Source organism: Alexandromys fortis, unplaced genomic scaffold (genome assembly GCF_014885135.2).
Source record: "Alexandromys fortis isolate MF-2015 unplaced genomic scaffold, M_Fortis_MF-2015_v1.1 scaffold_292, whole genome shotgun sequence".
Classification (NCBI taxonomy): domain Eukaryota; kingdom Metazoa; phylum Chordata; class Mammalia; order Rodentia; family Cricetidae; genus Alexandromys; species Alexandromys fortis.
In genome coordinates this window covers 814945-835879 of record NW_026068162.1, presented here as the reverse complement: position 1 = coordinate 835879, position 20935 = coordinate 814945, and the positions used below count along the sequence as shown (strand labels likewise).

The window sequence follows — 20935 nt, the reverse complement described above, 5'->3', positions numbered from 1 at the left end:
AGGCTAATTCTCGCACCTGGACTAGCCCATTTCTAGTAATGTGTGTAAGCACCCCAAGGTGCGCTTACCGGGAAGATTCTAGCCTAAGTCCATCGTGGGTTGGAGCTGCCTGGGAGAGCAGAGCATGGCGTCTCTGCTCCAGAGAGCAGAGCTGTCCGGTCCCTCTGGAAGCAGAGCAGAGTTTGACCTCACTTCCTCTTCCACCCAGCATCCTATTCTGTTTATTCCACCCACCTATGTTCTAAGCTATGAGGCCAAGCAGTTGGTTTATTATAATTAACCAATTACCTTCCTCCATCACATGAAGACTGGAATTCTATCTCTTTTGTACACTACTATAGCCTTAAAGTCCCTGTCAGTGATTTGAGGACAGAGACACAGCTCCACCCTATCCTCAGCAGCCCAAGGAGTACCCCAATCTTTCAGGGTCATAATTTAGGCCAATCCAGGATTAAGATTTTTTAAAAATGTATATGGGTTTTTTTTTTTTTGCCTGCATGTATGTCTTTGCACTATGTGCATGCCCCCAAACCGGTTTGTGTCTTCAATGCAGAAAAGAATTTCAAGTTATCCAGTATGAAGCAGAGTTGGGGCTTTTTAGGAAAGATAATCTAATATAGACTTAAAGTGTGAAAGTTAGAAGAAAGAAAGGACGTGAGACATGTGGGTATGTCTTCCTCAAGGAAGAGTTTTCATTTAGTGTCTTAGTATTAGCCATAGGTACTATTTCGGTGGCTCTCAAGTTACAAGGCAAAGAAATCCCCGACTCACGCCCCACAGTGGTGGTATAAATCTTTAATCCCAGCACTGGGAGGCAGAGGCACGCGAATCTCTCTGAGTTCAAGGCCAGGCGGGTCTACAGAGCAAGTTCCAGGGCAGCCAGGGCTACACAGAGAAACCTTGTCTCGAAAAAACAACCAACCAAACAAACAAACAGAAAGAAATCCCTTACTCCACCCTGCCCCCGTGCATTTTTTTTCTTTTTTGATAAGTAAAATTATAAGGAGGCTCCAGAGGTGTCTCGGGAGGAATTAAAATCTGATAAAACCAGGAATCCCTAGGGTTGCCCAAGGGGTTTCTTGTAGAGTCCTACAAACTTGCAGGTTTTTCAACTGGCGGCGGGGTGGAGGGAGAGGAAAAAGCCAAAACCAGTTGTTAATTGTAATGAAACTCTTCTCTGCTAGTAAGAGGCTTCAACCAGATCCAAGGGTAAGGGATTCCTTTGTCTATTGATTTTCCCTTTCTGCTAGTCTCACCTTGGACAGGGTTGTGACGTCAGTGCAAAGAAATGTTAAAGAAAGGAAGAGACAGATTAGCAGAAGGTGTTAAATGTCGCCAATTAAAAGGAAAGGAATTCCCGCGAGCCCAGTGGCACGTCTCTTCCTTAGTTCCACTGGAAGGAGGGAACAGAAACTAAATGACAAAGACCTGGAGGTAACTGGCAGTTCCGGCTTTCAACCCGCGCCGCCACACTCAACATGGCGAGTGGGGAAATTTCCTGGAGGAAATCACGCGAGAGTTGCCTGACGGAGCCCGTCCGAGAATTGAGCCGGGGGTGTGGAGCAGCCAAGATGGAGCCGGCAGCTGCCGGTCCCGGCCCTCTGATTGTGAATAACAAGCAGCCCCAGCCGCCACCTCCTCCGCCGCCTGCCACCGCACAGCCTCCTCCCGGGGCGCCGAGGGCCGCTGGAGGCCTCCTGCCGGGAGGCAAAGCTCGCGAGTTTAACCGCAACCAGCGCAAAGATTCGGAGGTCAGAGCTGCAGGGGGGCGAGGCTGCCACTGGGCGGGTGGCAGAGGGGGTCCCGGCGCCGGGGCAGCTTCCGGGCCCAGCCGGGCTTCCGGGTGGCTTGACAGGAGGGCTGGGGGCTGTCACTTTACCGAGAAGCGTGCTGCTAGGGAGACTGGCAGCTCCCGCGGCCCCGGGAAGGGAAGCCCGGAGCGCTGCCTCGAACTCCTCTGCGGCCCGGGGGAAGGTCCTGGAGCCGGGGACTGCAGGTCTGCTCCCGGGGGCGTGGCCTGAGGCACAGCCCTGGGGTACGGAGTTGGTGGTCTGCTCTTAGCCCCTCATCATTTCCGGCCTGTGGTCCTGGACGGGCGATGGACGACGCCAGTTGTCAGCGAAGGGGGACCCAGGAGAGTTTAGAGGGCGCTTTGGGACAGAGCTTGTGTCTCTAGTGCTGCGTGGCCCGGGTTCTGAGAGAGGTAGAGAGAGAGAGAGTCCTGGCTTCCCCTCCAAACTTTAGCCAGTGTAGGATCAGGCCATGGGCAGACACCGACGAGTGTCTGTATGCCCAGTGGACCCAATACTAAATTGTTAAGGATCAGAAGTACCCAAAGGGCGTCGGATTCTCCTTCTTGCTAGTGAGCTGTGATTCCCTTTGCCCGCGCAGTATGGAGCTATCCACCTCGCCCCAAGTTAAAATTCCTCCCACTGCTTCCGTTTGCAGAATTCATGAATGAACACACACCCGTGGCAGCATTTTAGGGCTTCTTAATCAGCACGTTCATTCCCAGAGCACTTACTATGCAGTCTCCACCTGGGACAACCCCCAGTGTGAGGAGCAGTCAGGCACTTGCTGAGAGGGGGTTCCTCATTATCCGAATTTGATGCTCCAGCTCAAACCAGAGATCAATGATACCTCTGAAATTAGTTCCTTTCAAACATTTTGTTGCAGGCTCGAACCTTGCTAAAACATGTTGCAAATGAACAAGCCCAGAGTAGAGAGACTGAGCTTAGAATGGTCTTTTTTGAAAAAGCAGAAGATGGATCCTTTAGGAATCTTTTACTGTGGAACAATGGCTCATCAGTGGCCACTTCTCAGTGATCTTTCAAGTATGGAGGAATAGGAAAGTTTAAGTTTGTGAAACACCTTTAATGACCAGACTTATTCAGTTTTTCTGAAGAATACCCCAAGAATTGAACTATACCCCAGACTTTCTCTTTTAAATGTTTTAGGGGGCTGGAGAGATGGTTCAGTGGTTAAAAGCAGTTGCTGCTCTCTTAGAGGACCTGAGCATGCATCCCAGCACCCAAGCAGTTGCTGCTCTCTTAGAGGACCTGAGCATGCATCCCAGCACCCATATTGAACAGCTCACAACTGTCTTTAACTCCAGCTCCTAGGGAACCAGTGTCCTCCTTCTGGCCTCTGTGGGAACTTGCATGCATGCATGCACTTAAACACACAGATAGACACATAAGTAAATATTTAAGAAAATGTTTTAGGGCCGGCAAGATGACTTAGCAGGTAAAGAAGTTTTAAATTTCCCTAACTAACTCCAAAATAGATAAATACCCTTTCATTCATTTTATTATTTTGTGATGCTGAGACTCAAATTCCAAGCCTTGTTCAAGCTTGGCAGACACCGTACTGCCAAGCTACATCCTCAACCTCTATTATACGTTTTAATTTCTCTTTCTACCCTTTGATTTCACCACAGCCAACATCTGGAAGGCCCGTCAAATAGTGAGATCTGTCTGCTTGCGTTAGAGATGCTGATGCTGCACACGTCTCCTAGTGACAGCTGAAGTCAGTGTCTAGAGGACAGGGAGGAGAGCTCAGTATGTGCTATGTCCTCAAAATTAGCCAAGGCAGCCAAGCAGGCTTCCAGTCTCAGCACACAGGACGCTGAGGAAGGAGGATCAGAGCTCAAGGCCTGGGCTCCACAGTAAAACCTTGACTCTAAGGGAGGGGATAAGAAAGGGTAATGGATTTGATTGTGAATATGATCACAATACATTATATAATGTATATGAAATTGTCAAAAAAAAAGTGGTAAGAAAAGCAGATTTTTGTCATTCCCATTCCGTAAATGAGAACTCAACCTCAGTAATTTGTATTGCTGTTGATTTTATTTGTGTTTTGGTGGTGCTGGGACATGAATCCAGGACTCTACACATGTTAGGTAATCATTCTACCACTGAACTGTATCCCTAGCCTAAAAACTCAATAGCTTATAAGTGTCCACTGTTGTCCATTACTAAGGAGTAGAGCTATTGTTTGTGGTATATTATGTCATTTTGTCCATGGTCATTATCTTTCATAAGGTTCTCCCAGACCCACCCTCCATCTCACTTGCTCTTTCCCCACCCCCAATGCTGAAGAGTAAGCCTAGGGTCTAGCACATACTAGGTGAGGTGCCCTACACTGACCTCTACCCTCTGCTCTTTCAAATACATTTTAATCAAGACTAGCTTTATCCATTTTTTTTTTTTTCTGATCCTCTCTTCCCAGCACAAGGCTTTCAAGATGGCATGTTCTCAGGAATCACCTATCCCTAACAGATTCTCATTGCATTCTCTCCTGTGTGTGGGAGGAAGGCCAATCTGTTCGGTTTCTGCTTTCTCTGTCTGTCAGTTCTCACTGAAAATTGAGATAAGAGCAAAGTGGCTGAGGGTTTCAGTACTCATTTTGTCCTTAGCTCTTTATAGTCCACAGTTCAGAAAGAAGTGCAACTTCTAGATATCCGGTGCTGTGTGGAATGGTCAGGCACTGCGCAAAATAGAAGTTTTGTGTTTGTTGTTGAACAGGTGTGTAGTGAATATCATTGTTCAGCAGAACAGAGTTTCTGTTTCCAGGAACGTACTGTCTTATGGAGAGGAGGATGAGTGAAAAAAAGGAATCCAGTGAATAATTCTAGTTTAGAGTAGGTGCTTTGAAGGTGAAATACAGGGTGCTGGAGAGGGCTTAAAGGGGACTTCAGCTAGCTCAGGAGACAAAATACTGTGGTAAAAGATGAAAAGAGTAGAGGCAGTGATGTCACGTAGTGCCATAGTGTCTCTGAGGTATTTGTGTTTATCCCTTTGCAAAACACTCAGGAGGATCTTTTGTGTGACGTTCTTTCCATTCATTAGGGCTATTCTGAGTCTCCGGACCTGGAGTTTGAGTATGCCGACACAGACAAGTGGGCTGCAGAGCTTGCAGGTAACGTATAGATAGACCGTTGTCCCATTTGACAGGACTTTTGATTTGGTTCTTAAGAAAATTAAGACTGGATATAATTTTTCTCTATGTATTCCTATTAATGATATCTAAAGCATTAGTTGGTTATTTAACTTGGACTGTGTATTCAGTAATTTTGGATGGTCCTTTATCTTCATGAAGGCTCTTGTTTAGAGTCAGCTGAATTGATTATCGCCCAGTCCCAGGGTAAGACAGTTAGTGTTACCCCTTGCTGAACAACAACTGGATAGAGATCTCTAAAGAGTGGTGAGTCCCAGGAATGCTAGCCACTGCACTTAAATCTTTGTACAGCTAACGTCATCGATCTATAATGTAAGGTCAGCATAAGCTGCTTCTCCTGGCTTCACGATCCTTATTCAGGAGGTGACACTGAAATGTATTCAGGGTGATGGTCAGCCTCTGACATAGCACAGTCTAATACATATCATACTAGAAATGCCCAGATTTATGCTCCGCTGACATTCCAGTTAGAGCTTCCAAGTGGCCTGTGTTGTCTGTCGAGTACATGAGAACACTTAAGACCTTCCCCACTAGTAACCAGAGAGGGTAGTCTAAGGATCCCTGTGACTCAGGCAGGAGTAGAGTTGGGCTGGAAACAAATGCCGTACTTTCTCTGCTGCATGTGAGAACTGATGTGGAGTGTGGTAATGGTGAGGAGACTTTGTTCTTTGACAGAGCTTTACAGCTATACAGAAGGACCAGAATTCCTGATGAATCGAAAATGCTTTGAGGAGGACTTCCGGATCCATGGTGAGAGCACGCCCCCCCTCTTGGTTCACTTCACATTGCATCAGGAGAGGACAGGGTTTCTCGTCATCATCAGACTGACCTAAGACATCCAGGAACATGAAAAAAACTGTTGTACTAGTTGTTCAAGGCCAGATGCGACATGTAGAATGTCACATGGGCATTCTGGGCATTCTGATGGGAATTCCAGTTCACAGAACAGCAGTGTGGCCTTATCCCTTATGAAGGAGTAACTTGCCTTTCTGGTCCTGTTCCTGACCTGATTTGAAAGATTAGCACAGCCCATTCTATTGTAAGGAATTATGTGGGTTCAGTTATAAGTGTCTCGTGCCCTGCAGTGACAGACAAGAAGTGGACCGAGCTGGATACCAACCAGCACCGTACCCATGCCATGAGGCTTCTGGATGGCTTGGAAGTCACTGCCCGGGAAAAAAGACTCAAGGTGGCTCGAGCAATTCTCTATGTTGCCCAAGGTATTGTGATGATGTCCCCAGGGACCCCTGACACCTCTGCCGGTGACAGTGCCTAGTTGTGTCTGGAGGGTCTTGGTAAACTCTGCCCTGGGTTTGCAGGTACTTTTGGAGAGTGCAGCTCAGAGGCAGAAGTGCAGTTCTGGATGCGCTACAACATCTTTCTGCTCCTGGAGGTGGGCACGTTCAATGCCTTGGTGGAGCTTCTGAACATGGAAATAGAGTGAGCACTTCTGTTGAGGGCCTAAGTAGGGAAGGGAAGGGGAGGGGAGGGGAGAGGAGTAGTGGGAAGTGGGCTAGAGCTTGCAGAACTAACAACATTTGAGACAGCTGAATAGGCCACTTAAGGTGAAGGGTCTCTGTTCTCAAGCTATTTGGAACATATAAGGTTGAATAATGGAGAAGCTGCTTAATGATTCCTTGGAAAATCATATAGTAGAGAGAGAAAGATGAGAAAATAAAATAACAGAGAGAGGTGAGAGGTTCCCATGCTGATAGAAAGTAGTGTTGGGTTCCTGTGCTGGGTCCGCATGCTCTGTAATGCTGGAGCATTGGTACCTGGGCAGGTTCCACTCATGCCCAAAACAGTCCTCAGAAGGAAACTGCTCACCTTGAGCTCCCCTCTGTACTTTCCCTTCAGCAGGACACCAAGCCCAAGCCTAACATGTAGGCACAACAAAGCTTGTCACCTCTGGTCCTCGTGAACAAGGCAGCTACTGCTCAGTTAAGGATAACAGCCATCATAAATAAGGGAGATTGCTATAAGTTGGAGGCCAGCCAGCCTGGCCTACATAGTTCCAGGGTAGCTAGAGCTACTTAGTGAGATCATATCCAAAGCCAAAGAAACAACAAAATTAAAATCAAATAATTATAGTAGTAACTAAAGGCACTCACCTAGAACTACATCTTCAGGCATATGTTCATCCTGTTTTCAGGACATTTTGTATACTGAATCATGTTACGACTCAAATACCGTTATCACCCTGATTCTGTAGATGAGACAACTAGACACAGAGAAATTGACTCTGCCTTGACCATGTATACTAACTAGTAAGCAGGATTCACACTTTAAGACTTGACAGTCTGGTCAAGGGCTTGAGTTCTTAACCACTGTGGTGTCCTAAGGTCTCATGTAAAGCCTAAACATAGCAGCTTCTTGTTGCCCTGTGGGACAGTACTTGTGAAGGGCATCCCTTATCTCCCTGGCCCTGTCAAGCTGATTTCAGATCTCCTTTGCAGTAATAGTGCCGCATGCAGCAGTGCAGTGAGGAAGCCTGCCATCTCCCTGGCTGACAGCACAGACCTGAGGTGAGACAAGCTTCAAGTACCCTGAACCAGAGAATGAGCTCAGAGCAAAGCTCAACGTCTCTTAGCTATGTGTGCATTCCTGTTGCACACCAGTCAGCTCAGGTGATAGGCTCACCGGAGTCATTAGTAGGCCCTGATGTCTTAGGGGAGGGAAGGGGCCTGGAAAATCCAGAAGAAATCTCGGCTCAAGCCACTCAATAGAGCGGCTAAGAAATTGGTCATAGAGTGTATTTAATGTGGACAAAAACCAGGGCATTGCTCTTGGGCTCCCACCACCCACTGTGCACAGTTTGATCCTGTCTATACTGGTTTTCCTGACAATTCAGCCATGCTTCGTGTCTGTTCAGGACTAGAACTGCTAAAGAGAGGGTCCTCTTCCCATGTTGTAGGACTGAAATCTGGTTTTGGAGTTGGAGTGTGATTCTCCTCACTGTAGGCACTGTCTGCTTCCACTCTCCCGGGAAACTCTGCCCTCCTTCTGATCCTGCCCTGCTTTGACCTCAGTCTCTTCCTCTAGTCAGTTTTGTTTTTTCTCTCCAGGAGGCATAGGGCAGAACATTCTGCAGGCCATTCTTGTTCATATTTATCGGCTCTGAGTAAGCTCTGTTCAGACACTGCAGATACAGAGTGAGTTATAGTCTCGGCCCAAGTAAGGATCCTCAGGTGTCGGTTCTCTTCTTGGGTGTCTCTCTGTGACAGCCTTCTACCACATGCATGAGTGTTTACATCTTAGCCAGGGGGTGTGAAAGCCCAACAGTTCCTCCTTCACATTTTGTTTGCTTGAGACAGACTCCATATATGATTTAGGCTAGCCTAGCACTCACTGTGTAGCCCAAGCTGGCCTGAAACTTGAGACCCTCCTGCCTCAGCTTTCTAAGAACTGGTATTACAAGCATATACCCCCACTCCTGGCTGAGAGTGCCCTCGGTCCCCTGTCTTACGCTTAGGGTTCTGCTCAACATCATGTACCTGATTGTGGAGACTGTTCACCAGGATTGCGAGGGTGACAAGGCCGAGTGGAGAACAATGCGGCAGACCTTCAGAGCTGAGCTAGGTAGGGCCCTGGGGATCCTCTGTTAAGGCCTCACCTGGGAGCTGAGACTGGGGGGCTTTGGTGGGTCCTGTTACTGGCTGGGGTCCTGATATCTTTGAGTCACTTCCAGGGTCTCCCCTGTACAACAATGAGCCATTTGCCATCATGCTATTTGGAATGGTGACCAAATTTTGCAGCGGCCATGCACCCCACTTCCCCATGAAGAAAGTTCTCTTGCTGCTCTGGAAGACCGTATTGGTGAGCACCTTCTTGGGGGCACTCATATGCTAGGAGATGAAGCAGGAAAGGCATCTTTGTACAGTTGGCCCTCTGTACCTGTGGATTCTCATCCATATATGCATCCAAGTGCAGGTCATAGAATGAGGTCTGTAGACTGTACAGACTATGCTGTTATTATTCCCTAACTAGTAGCAGTGATTTACAAAGCTTTAGGTATTACAATCATCTAGTGATGATTTCAAGCTTGCAGAAGTTTATACCTAAGTTATATGCAAGTCCCATTCCATCTTCTGAGGGACGTGATACCTTCCTGTGGGAGAGGGGTGAGGGGAATTCCTGGGGCCAGTCTCCCATGGATAATGATGAATAACTACATCTTTTTGAATACTGAATTATGTGAATATGTAACTACTTAGTTTAAAAAATATTTGTTTAGTGATATTACAGATTGAATCTAGGACCTTGAACATGCTAAGTAAACAGACTATTTACTTACACTGGTACTGTTTTTGCTTATTTATTTACTTATTTCTTGTGCATGTGAGTATGCATTTGGTACAGTGACATGCATGCATAGTTGCACACACCCATGCTCAGAGACCAGTTTCCTGCTCTGTCTTTCTTTGGCATATTCCCTTATGGCAGGATCTAACTGAACCTGGTGCTAAGCTGGCAGCCCTACTACTTCCACTCTGCTGTTGGGGTTACAGGCTAATGTGTGATTTATCTGGCTTTTTACATGGGGCTGGGATTGAAACTCAGATCCTCATCTTTTCAAGGCAGGTGCTCTTACCCATTGAGCCATCTCCTTGGCTGTTTAGTTTTTATTTTGACACAAGGTTTGGTCTTAAACTTGAAATATTCCTGCCTTAGCCTCGTCAGTATCTGCTACCAGGCTCAGTTTTTAGAAAGTTACAGAAAAGAGATGAAAGAGAAATACAGGGCATGGTGGTGCATACCTTTAACCGCAGGACTTAGGAGGCAGAGGCAGGCAGATCCCTGTGAGTTTGAGGCCAGCCTGGTCCACAGAGTGAGTTCTAGGACAGCAAGGACTACATGGTAAGACCTTGTCTCAAAAAAGAAAAAAAAAAAAAGGCTGAGTAGGGGCAGGCAGGACATGGCAGGACATAGTCATACTAGATTGACTAGATTGGCTCCCTGACTTTCGTTGAAGCCATTTCTAATCATACAACAGCTCCATCCTCAAACAAGACACCTCTTTGGAGACCCTTCCCAAGCCTGTGTTTGTAAAGTGGTTTGAGACAAAGATGGAAGTGATGTAGTTATAGTCCACTGGGCAGATGACTTTGGTTACCTGGGTTGAGCTTAGCTTTGAACAGTAGTGCTCTCTCTCCAACCCAGTAAGATGTCTTTTGAAGAAACAAGAGTGAGCCTCTAGCTAGCCTATTTCCAGAGTGTACTGTGAAGTGGACGGTTTCTCCATGGGGAGGGAATGGACGCTGGATGGACTGGCCATCACCCTTAGGATGGGGGTACTGCCAGATTCCAAACTCAGGGCAAGCAGGGAGTACTTTCTCCAGAGGAGCACCATACTAAGTGGGGGGTCTCCCCTTTGCTCTGCAGCCAGAGCTTAGTGAGTTTAGAGCCTCTTAGGGTGTGCACAAGCTTTATCTTGACCAGACCTGCTGGTTCCTCAGGAAGCCTCACTCAGGCTGAGAGGAAACGGAGTTACTTAGACACAGTGGCACTGAGCAGCCACAGTGACTGCCGGGCTAGAGCTTGAGCTTCTAGTGAATTTACACAGGAGGGTTTTTTGTATATTATTTTATTTGAGCAACACATAGTATGTTTTAGTTTTGTTTGGAAGACTGACATGTACAGCCTTGAAGCATCAGTCTGCTGACATTTCTGAGAACTGGCTCTACTCTAGTTTTTGTCTGTTTGGTTTAAAAACATAGTCTCTGTGTAGCCTTGAGTAGCCTGGAACTTGCTATATGCACCAGGCTGAACTTAAAATTATGGTGATCCTCCTGCTTCTGCCTCAGAAGAGTTGGGATTATAAGTTATGTGCCACCACACCCTGCTCAATCTGCTTCTTTTTAAAATTAGAGACTATATCATATGTACAGAATTGCATGTATCATGTGCCAGCTTCCACCAGCTGGTGTTTTATTTTTTTCTTGCTCCCTTTTCTCTTGTTCCTTGTACAGAGCACTGAATTCTTTGAATTCTTGGATGGCTTTAGTTTTTTTTTTTTTTTTTTTTGGTCCAAGGGTGGATCTTTATGAGTCTCTATAAGGTGTGGGTTCTGATGGTGTCGTGCATGCTTGTTAGCAAAATGATGTCACCAAGGACCTGGTGACCTAGGCTCTGCATCTCCGTTTTACACAGTGCACACTAGGTGGCTTTGAGGAGCTGCAGAGCATGAAGGCTGAGAAGCGTGCTCTCCTTGGCCTTCCCCCACTGCCTGAGGACAGCATCAAGGTGATCCGCAACATGAGGGCTGCCTCCCCACCAGCTTCTGCTTCAGACCTGATTGAGCAGCAGCAGAAACGGGGCCGGCGAGAACACAAGGTGAGGCAGCAGAGGACCCCAGGACTCCTGAGAGATCTCAGAGTACACGGGGTGGGGTGGGAGCGCATGCTCCTGAGGTAAGCAGGATATTAGAAATCAGCTCCCATCAGGCTGATCAGGAGTCCACAGCAGGGGCATGTCTCCAGCCCCAGGTCCATGTATAGTGAGTGGATTCTTAGATCCGGGCAGCTTGTGAGGTGCTGGAGCAGGAAGTGGTCTGTCACTCTAGTCTTAGCTCCTTCTCTGTATTCGCCGGTGTCACAGCTCCCTATCTGATATCTTTCTGTTCCATGTGAACTGTTTCCCTCTGCCATCATCTCTTTAGTTGGCTAGTTTTCTCAGCTCCCTTCCCTTGCTTTCAGGCTCTGATAAAGCAGGACAATTTAGATGCCTTCAATGAGCGGGATCCCTATAAGGCTGATGATGCTCGAGAAGAGGAAGAGGAGAATGATGACGACAACAGCCTGGAGGGGGAGACGTTTCCCCTTGAGCGAGATGAGGTGATGCCTCCCCCACTACAGCACCCTCAGACTGACAGACTCACCTGCCCAAAAGGGCTCCCTTGGGCTCCCAAGGTCAGGTGAGTCTCAAGTTCTAGAGCAGTCTTGAAGCGAGCCCTCAAATCCTCAGGCCAGTGCTGACCCGAGCTCCTCTGCAAGGCTTAGATGACCTTAAGTTGTTCTGTGCCATCGGGGTTGCTTCTGGGAAGATGGCCTTGCTGATGTCACATAAAACAACCCAGCAGCTCTTGTGTCAGTAATTTTTTTTAAAAATATTTTTATTTATTATGTATACAGTGTTCTGTCTTCATACATGCCTATTCGCCAGAGAGGGCACCAGATCTCATTACAGATGGTTGTGAGCCACCATGTGGTTGCTGGGAATTGAACTCAGGACCTCAGGAAGAGCAGTCAGTGTCCTTAACCTCTGAGCCATCTCTCCAGCCCTGTGTCGCAGTAACTTGAACTGCGAGAGTTAGGGAAAAAAAATAAAATGTGTATTTAGGCAAACCTATCCCCACTCATATTGGAGTTGTATATGGCATTTTATATAAAATGATAGATGAAGAGTTTCCCAAAACCACTTAATGCATTGAGCAGTATTTTTGGAAGTCAGTAGATGGGAAGGTAGCTGGAGATGTGGATCTTTATAGGCAGCAGCTTAATGAATAGATGTGTAGATAAACTGATGTAAAGGGGCAAGTCCTCAGCTTTCTGGATATTGTGAGAAGAATGTAGAACAGATCACCCCAAAGTTAAGGTGCTTCTGTTGAGACAAGAAAATGACCTTTTTGAAGTATATAGCTCATATCTCTCAAACTTCTTGGTGTTTAAAAGTATTAAATATTACTATTGTTAGAATAATTTGTGCTTTTAAGTTTAATATACCTCCCTGAATTTGAGTCAGCTAGCCATGAATATTATAGAAATATAAACATCAAGTTTATGAACCCAACAAAATTATATAAAAATCAAAGTAGCTGGAATTCAGATTTTTTCCCCCTTATTGTAAGAGATCTTGTCTTGTCTTGAAATCACAATTTGGAGCTGCTTTGTCTGTTAGAACACAGGCCTGTGACAGTAGCACCCCTTGAGATGGAACTTGATAAAATGTCCCCCTTCCTTCCTGTGGTAGAGAGAAAGATATTGAGATGTTCCTTGAATCCAGCCGCAGCAAGTTCATAGGCTACACTCTGGGCAGGTGAGTGTGACCTGAGTTCCTTTGAAGTTCACTCACCTGGCCTTGGGGCAGTGGGCAGGTGTGTGGGTGTCTGGGCTCAGCACAAGGTCTTCTTTATTCTCCAGTGACACCAACACAGTGGTGGGGCTGCCAAGGCCAATCCACGAAAGCATCAAGACACTGAAACAAGTAAGTGACCCGAAGGGAACTTTTGGCCTTTGGTCCCAGGTGAATCAAGTGAGAAGGGACAAGCCTTTCAGGGTTATTGTTTGCCAGCAATAGCCTGGGAAGCACGTCTTCTTAGCTGTGACGTCTTTAGGGGTGTGTTATACACCAGCCTCAGAGTTCAAGAGGCCTGTAAGTAGTGTAGCCTTCCCTTTGCCTGAGCCAAGTTTGAAGGTTTGAGAGGAGGTGGAGGTGGGGATGACATTGTCGGCTTCGCTGTCCATGGGATAGCTGGGGAGCAAGGCTTATGAGCACCATTGTGGCTGTGCTAAGAGCATACTGTAGGAATCAGGCAGCTTCAGTTACCCAGTTCCAGACAGAGCTACAGGCAGGCGGGATGCAGGCTCTCGGCGGGCAGCCAGGTGGAGTCTGAAGACAGGGTTGGGGTCAAGACTATCATGTTTTTCTCCCTGCTCACTGCTGTGGGGGCTGTGGGGAGACACCAGGGGTCAGGAGGAGTACTTCCAATGTATTTGGACTATAATAGTTTTATGTCCAGTTTTGAAATCAGTAGTACCAAATGGTCTCTGCAGCTAGGATTTTGAGCACACAGTTTTGCCTCTGATGTCTTTTCCCCTGTCATTTTTGCTTTTGGAAGCCCTTTCCCCCACTTTAGTTTGCGTTTTGCTTATTGACTATGAACTTACTTTTTACAGAGGCTGTCAGAAGTAGATGCCTCCTTAGAAAGCTATTATAGGGATCTGTGATGTGACTTAACTCTCTCTCAGAAGACCAGAATAAAATCTTGGATCTTTGCCAGTGTGTGTGGGCAGGTGAGGGGGAGTGTGGCCAGAGAATAAGGGTGTTTTTCTCAGCACCTCCTCTCCTGCCCCTCTTCAGCACAAGTACACGTCGATTGCAGAGGTCCAGGCACAGATGGAGGAGGAATTCCTTCGCTCTCCTCTCTCAGGGGTGAGTTAAGAGGCCTACAGCCATAGAGTTCCCAACTGCTCTCAGTCTCTGAGCTGGGCCTGGCCCACAAAGCTGCTCCTGGGCTTGGCCTCTCCTTGAAGAGATTCCGGTCCATGTCCTGCTCTTTCAGTCCCTGAACAGCAAGCAACTCGAGCACAAAACTTGATCTCTTGGTGCTTTGTTCCCTTCCTGTAACAGATAGGCCAGTGCCTTTCTCTGTTTATTTGAGATAACATCTATCTATAACCCAGGTGGCTTCACTATACAGCTCAGACTGGCCTCGTAAACACCTGTCTCAGCCTAACCAGTGCTGGGGTTACATGTGTTACTATGGTACCTTATGAAGAATGTTATAATAAAAATTAACTAGACTGGGCTGGAGAGATGGCTCAGAGGTTAAGAGCACTGGTTGCTCTTACAGACGTCCTGAGTTCAATTCCCAGCAACCACATGGTGGCTCACAGTCATCTATAATGAGTTTTGGTGTGCAGGCATACATATGCAGGCGGAACACCGTGCACAAAAAGAATTAACTAAACTGTTGCAAGTGAGGCAGTCATCACCAGTGCCACTCTTCACTTTGCTGCTTAGAGGCTCTAGCTCAGGAGACTGCACCTGGATGTAGGTTTTGTATCTGTGACTTGTATTAAAGGGAGAAGAGGAAGTTGAGCAAGTTCCTGCAGAAACCCTCTACCAAGGCTTGCTCCCCAGCCTGCCTCAATATATGGTGAGTGCTCTGTGTCTGAGACCAGTCTTGGGGCCTATCAGTAGGCATCTGTGGTGAGATACCCCATAGGCTGGTCTCCTTCACCCCTGCAGACCTGCAGGAGTCCCACTTCTCAGGACTCCATTATGGTCCTGGGCTCTGATGCCCATCTAAATGGTCTGCTTTTCCCAGATTGCCCTCCTGAAGATCCTACTGGCTGCAGCTCCCACATCAAAAGCCAAAACAGACTCAATCAATATCCTGGCAGATGTTCTGCCTGAGGAGATGCCGTGAGTATCAGTGCTATCAGTGGGTAGAAGGAAGAGGGCCAGTGTTTTTCAGGTTGCTTTCTTTTGTTGGTCCAGCTTTGCTACAGGTTAAGTCCAGGGTATTTCTGATTCAGACGAAGAGAACTACTGGATAGGTTTCCCTGGGTAGAGAAATAGCTTAGCCTGAATCCCAGCACGGACTGTCACCGAGTGAACTTCTCAGTAAATTAGGAATGTCAGTTTTCCTTTGTAAAATAGATGGGGCAGTGAACTTCTCAGCCCTCCTAGAAACATGTGGTTGGCACACCCTGCATGGGAGAGGTAACTTCTGGTCTGCTTGTTAGCCACCACAGAGCCTGAACTGGTGTGGAGTCTCTCCTGCTGGCCAGTGAGCTGGCAGACTGAATGCTGGCAAATGTCAGAGGAGAGAGGGGAACTCCAGGGTTTGTTCACCTCTGGCTGACAGATCTTTCCATGAGAGAGAACAGCCTGAGACTGTACTACACTGAGAAAGGACCCAGGCCCACACCTGATTGGCCTGCTGGCCAGGAGTGCCTTGTTCTGAGTGGATCCCCCCTGATCTGGTGGTGATGGCCAGGTGAGGGAGATTGGCTCCTACCACAGGGAGGTTCACCGAAAGTAGGCCGTCTTGATAATGAAATACTGTGTTCCTCTTCTGAAGATTTGAAACAGCTGTAACTCAGTGCTTCCTAAATTTATCCAACTTCAGGATCCCCATCTTACCACTGTAGAGTAAAACCTCTCTGCACACTGGTGTTCCACAGAACATGCTTTGGGGAACTCAAGTTAATAGGGTGGCCAAAGCTTAGGGAGAATGTAGAGAAGTTCCTTTTTTGGAGTAGAAGCAGAGAAAGGGACTGAGAATATTTTGGGTGGCATCATGGGAAGACAGAAATTGTGCCAAGCTGGATCGCTTAGGAGATAGGTAGGTGGATCCCTAAGGCTGACCTCTGAAATGTTTGTGAGGTGTGAGCCTTTGGCAGAGGGTTCTGGACTCCATCCCCACTGTGGACACCTAGGAAGAAGGTGCCGTGCTCGCTGGTGACTCACCAGGCCCTTCTGTTTCTAGCACCACAGTGTTGCAGAGCATGAAGCTGGGGGTAGATGTGAACCGCCACAAGGAGGTCATCGTCAAGGCCATTTCTGCTGTGCTGCTGCTGCTGCTCAAGCACTTTAAGTTGAACCATGTCTACCAGGTACCTGTAGGGTCTGTCTGCCTTCTTGTGCACTGGGCCAGCGCCTCAGTCTGTGCTGCTCCTCTTGCCCAAGAGAATAGGGCTTGGCTTTTGATTCCACTTGAGCTCTGCATGAGCATTCTAATGTGAGATTCTCCAGCCAGGCTTTTTATCTCTAGAGGAAAGAAAATAAGGTCCCAAAGGGCATGTTTATTTATCTTCTCTTGGTTTCAGTTTGAATACATGGCCCAACACCTGGTCTTTGCCAACTGCATCCCTTTGATCCTGAAATTCTTCAATCAAAACATCATGTCCTACATCACTGCCAAGAACAGGTGATGAGTACCAGGGGCCAAGAAAGGGTGGTATAGCCAGATGGCAGGACTTGCAGCTGGGCTCTCCGTTGAGACTGCTCAGCAGACATTTTCTGAGCATCTGTGGGTTAGTACTTTGCTAGGCAGTCAGGAGACAAAGTGAGTGACAGCGTGTCAGTTTTGAGGTTGGCTATTCTCGTGTCTCTCTGTTTGTCCGAGGCTCTAGAATTGCCCTCACTACCACTCTGTTCTTCCCTTTCCCTCCCAGTTCTCTGTAAGGAGCTTGGCCTTGTGCACTGTAAAGCACTGTCTGATTCTTAGCCAGCTGTACCTGACAGCACCTGCTTATCAGTGTAGACTTCACAAGGGAAGTGTCTGGCTAGCTGTGGCTTCTAAGAGGGCTTGTCATAAATCTTATCATAAGTCTTGAGCCCTACCTCCCCGATTTGCGTTACGGGGAAAGCTGCAGTAGTGTGTCCCTGCCTTGCAGTTACGAATTAGGTTACAAACTGGTCCAGTCACAGGGAAACTGTGCACGTATTGTAGCAGATGTTTTTTCATCTTACGGTCAGGGAGACTGGGTTAGAGCAAGCAAGCTAGATTGCTACTTCTGCTTCAACTGAACCATGGCTACTCTGGCAGACCCAGCCTTTGCTCACGATGAGCACCTGGGTCTTGTTGCATTCTGCAGCATTTCTGTCCTGGATTACCCTCACTGCGTGGTCAATGAGCTTCCAGAGCTAACTGCAGAGAGTCTGGTGAGTGGCTGGGCTCCTCTGGCTATCCCTCTGCTATGAGGACTGCCTCCCCCACATAGATAGAGGTGTCTTCCAGAAGAGGTCACCTTTAGCTTTTAAAGGACCAGAAATGGCCGTAAAGTCGGGGAGGGGTGTTATACAGCAGAGCGATTGGGGGCGGGGGTAGGGCTAGTAAAGGAGCATGTCCGGCAGGGGCTGCTGACCTAGAATTCGCCTACTCTAGTTGCTTGCATCTTCCCACTAAAGTCTGGGGCCATGGTCCCTAGTTTTGTGGCCCATGTTTCCTGCAGGAAAAGTCTGTTAAGTTCTTGTTTCTCTGTCAACTTGTGGGGTGGAGTTTCCCTTTGGCTGTGAGACAAGGGAACTTTGTGCTACAAGCATTAAAACATGGCCGCTACCGTGTATTTGTCAAGGCCTTTGGACACTGCTGAGCAGCCTGTAGCTGTGAGAGCTGTGATGTCTCTGGCTTTTCCCTGCAGGAAGCAGGGGACAACAACCAGTTTTGCTGGAGGAACCTCTTTTCCTGCATCAACCTGCTTCGGATCTTGAACAAGCTAACAAAGTGGAAACATTCAAGGACCATGGTGAGTCAGTGCTGAGGCGTCCTGGAGCTGGGGTCTCACAGAGCACTGCCACATGCTATACTTCTCAGCTGGGACAGGGAGTCCTCAGGGTGAGGCTGGTGAGAAGCATTGTCCTACCTCAGACTTCTGGTTCTTTGCTGAGTAGAACTGGAAGCTGGAAGAGATTCCCAGTCATGCTCTGAAACAGATACCTTTCCCCCCCTCACAGATACTTTTCCATAGCCTCTTGATCCTGATTGGGAAATGATAGTCAGGAGTCCAAGAGCAGCTTTAATCCTGGGATGCCTTTGGGACAGGGCAGGTCCATGAGTTCTCAGAAATTAGATTACAGAGTGATTCATAATTAGGGTGACCAACCTTTGTGGTTTGCCTGTAAGTTCCATGTACCAGCAAGCAGGGAGTTCAAGAGAAACTGCATGGCTTGTGGCCCTGTTCTTACCCCAGAAGGGTTAAGTGACCATGTAGTGGCACACACACCTACTCCTTTCCTCATCATCGCTCCCACCGTGCCTGCCCAGATGCTGGTGGTGTTCAAGTCGGCACCCATCCTGAAGCGGGCCCTAAAGGTGAAGCAAGCCATGATGCAGCTCTATGTGCTAAAGCTGCTCAAAGTGCAGACCAAGTACTTAGGGCGACAGTGGCGCAAGAGCAACATGAAGACCATGTCTGCCATCTACCAGAAGGTGCGACATCGGCTGAACGATGACTGGGCGTATGGCAACGGTGAGGCACTTTGAAACAGGGTTGGGAGAGGGTGGGACAAGGTGCACCTTTGACTCCTTGACTGTGGTACCTTAGTTGTCTCTGCCCTGAGGCACAGAAAGGGGCCTGGCTCTAGTTTTTGTGGCCCCAAGAAGGGAGCTCTATGCAAGACTTTGGAAAGCTTCTCAGTGTCTGTGCTCATCCATTTCTCTGTCCCTCCATTCTAAGTCATGTCGTTTCTAGAAATTGCCATAACATTCTGCCTGTCTTCATCCTTATTGCAGTTGCCTTCTGGCTGCCTAAATTCAAGAGTTCCTGACCGGCTCTGATTCTAGTTTCTGCCTCTGGTTTGACTCCTGTAATCTTTTCAACATACGCACCCTATACTGTTGCCTCCTGAGTAAAATTCCTGGTTAACTTCTTATTTCCCTTAGGAATGATGTCAAACACTAAGACAGGGAAAGGACACTCACTCATTTCTCTGCTCCTATAGTCCATAACTTTCTTTTCAAACCTATTATTATCTGCTGGCAGCCGGTCTCTGTCACACCCAGGACTCTAGGCACAGAGTAGGATCCCTCAGTACCTGCTGAGGGTTGCTCTACAGATCCCAGCACACACAGGTGCCTGTTCTCTCCTGTGTGCCCTCTGTCAGAATAGACTGCACTTAGTCCCTGAACCTTCCTGTTTCCGGGTCTCTGGATACCTATGGTATCTTGTCTCCGTCTAACTGCTGTCTGGGTGTTGTTTGTTACATTGTTACAGTCACAGCACTGCAACATGGTATCCAGCATCTGGGCTCAAGTTAGCACATGACATCTTGTCAGGGAGGTGGGGGGAGAGACAAATGAGGGAGTCTCAGGGCTGCACTTCTGTCCTCTGGAACCAAGGAGACTTCATGTTTAAAAAAGTGTTTTTTCCAGGGGCTCTCATCTGAGTCTACATATTTTGGAGAACAAGCCTCTTTCTCAGTAGTTCTGGATTTTCTCCTTATATTTGTCTGTCCTCTACTTCTGGGAAAGAATTTCTATTCATCTTCCTGAGGATGGGGCTTGGAAGTAATCTCCTGTTAAAGATCATAGTCTTACTCATGGGGAGCTACTATAGGGCTGGACTCCTAACTGAGATTTTTTGCTTTGTCCCAGATCTTGATGCCCGGCCTTGGGACTTCCAGGCAGAGGAGTGTGCTCTCCGTGCCAACATTGAACGCTTCAATGCCCGGCGCTATGACCGGACCCACAGCAACCCTGACTTCTTGCCAGTGGACAATTGCCTGCAGAGCGTTTTGGGCCAGCGGGTAGATCTACCTGAGGACTTCCAGATGAACTATGACCTGTGGCTAGAAAGGGAGGTCTTCTCTAAGCCCATTTCCTGGGAAGAGTTGCTGCAGTGAGGACTGAAACTTCATCTCATCACCCGTGAGGGACTGTCCTCATCATTGCTGCAGTTCTCGTCATGCCCTCCAGATGGCAGCACAGTTCCATTGAGTCCTTACAGCCAGCCCTGGGCCTGGGAGGACGTCTAGGCTGACCTCTGCCTGACTCCCAGCATCCTACTCAGGAGCAGTTATCTCCAAGCTGGAATCTACTCTTTCTCCACTTCCCCAGTTTCTACCCTCCCTTCTTGGTCATGACTGATTTCAACTTATTTCACAATTAGCCGTAGGCTGGGAAAAGCTGAGACGGGCCTTGCATCCCTTCTCATCAGCAACTGAATCTCAAGGTCACACTGACTCCTGAGCAGTTTTGACATGTCGATTGGTCAAGACGGAGAGATTGGTGTGAGGGTCAAGAACTGAAAACTGACACTTTGGTTGTGCTCTGGGGGTGACGATGCCATTCCAGCGTCCTGGGGAGTTTCTCCAGAATTAATAGAAACCACAGCTTCTGCACCCTGATTTTGGATGTGATCAAAGATAGAGCAAGGCTTCCCGAAGTCAGAGGTGCCATTTTCCTCTTGATTGCCATGGCCTGTAAATATATAAAATTCTCTGTGTTCTCTTGTGTCATGGTGGGGTTTTTAATGTGTTTGTGTATTCTGTTTACATTAAAAGAAAGCAAAACTATCCCTGTTGTTGTCTGTATAGGCTCTGGGGGCTAGGGTTGTAGCTCAGAGTACAGTGCTTGATTGGCAGGTAAACAGCCCCGGGTTTGGTCCCCAGCACCACATGGCGGTGCATACTTGTAATCTCAGTACCTGAGAGGTGGAAGCAGGAGAATCAAAGGTTCCAGGTCATCCTCGTCTACATAATTCAAGGCTAGCCTAGGCTGCATGAGATTCTCAGAAATATGGTC

General features: G+C 47.7%; 1 protein-coding gene across 1 annotated transcript; it reads left to right on the top strand.

The window, feature by feature from the left end:
- Positions 1–1540: 1540 nt before the first annotated feature.
- On the top strand, positions 1541–20706 carry Strip1 (striatin interacting protein 1). Its single transcript, XM_050127813.1, has 21 exons — positions 1541–1751; positions 4854–4923; positions 5638–5712; positions 6048–6182; positions 6282–6402; positions 7419–7487; positions 8435–8541; positions 8651–8778; positions 11113–11295; positions 11658–11875; positions 12931–12996; positions 13101–13164; positions 14041–14112; positions 14765–14839; positions 15011–15108; positions 16178–16304; positions 16518–16618; positions 17289–17355; positions 17835–17939; positions 18458–18662; positions 19787–20706. Exons 1-21 carry the CDS (start codon positions 1572–1574, stop codon positions 20032–20034), a joined length of 2514 nt encoding a protein of 837 aa, XP_049983770.1. The 5' UTR covers positions 1541–1571; the 3' UTR covers positions 20035–20706.
- The last annotated feature ends 229 nt before the right edge of the window (positions 20707–20935 follow it).

Coding starts and splice junctions, on each gene's coding strand:
- Strip1 (XM_050127813.1), top strand. CDS start 1,572: ATGGAGCCGGCAGCTGCCGGTCCCGGCCCTCTGATTGTGAATAACAAG. Junction 6,183..6,281: donor AATTCTCTATGTTGCCCAAG/GTATTGTGATGA, acceptor CTGGGTTTGCAG/GTACTTTTGGAGAGTGCAGC. Junction 16,619..17,288: donor TACATCACTGCCAAGAACAG/GTGATGAGTACC, acceptor TGCATTCTGCAG/CATTTCTGTCCTGGATTACC.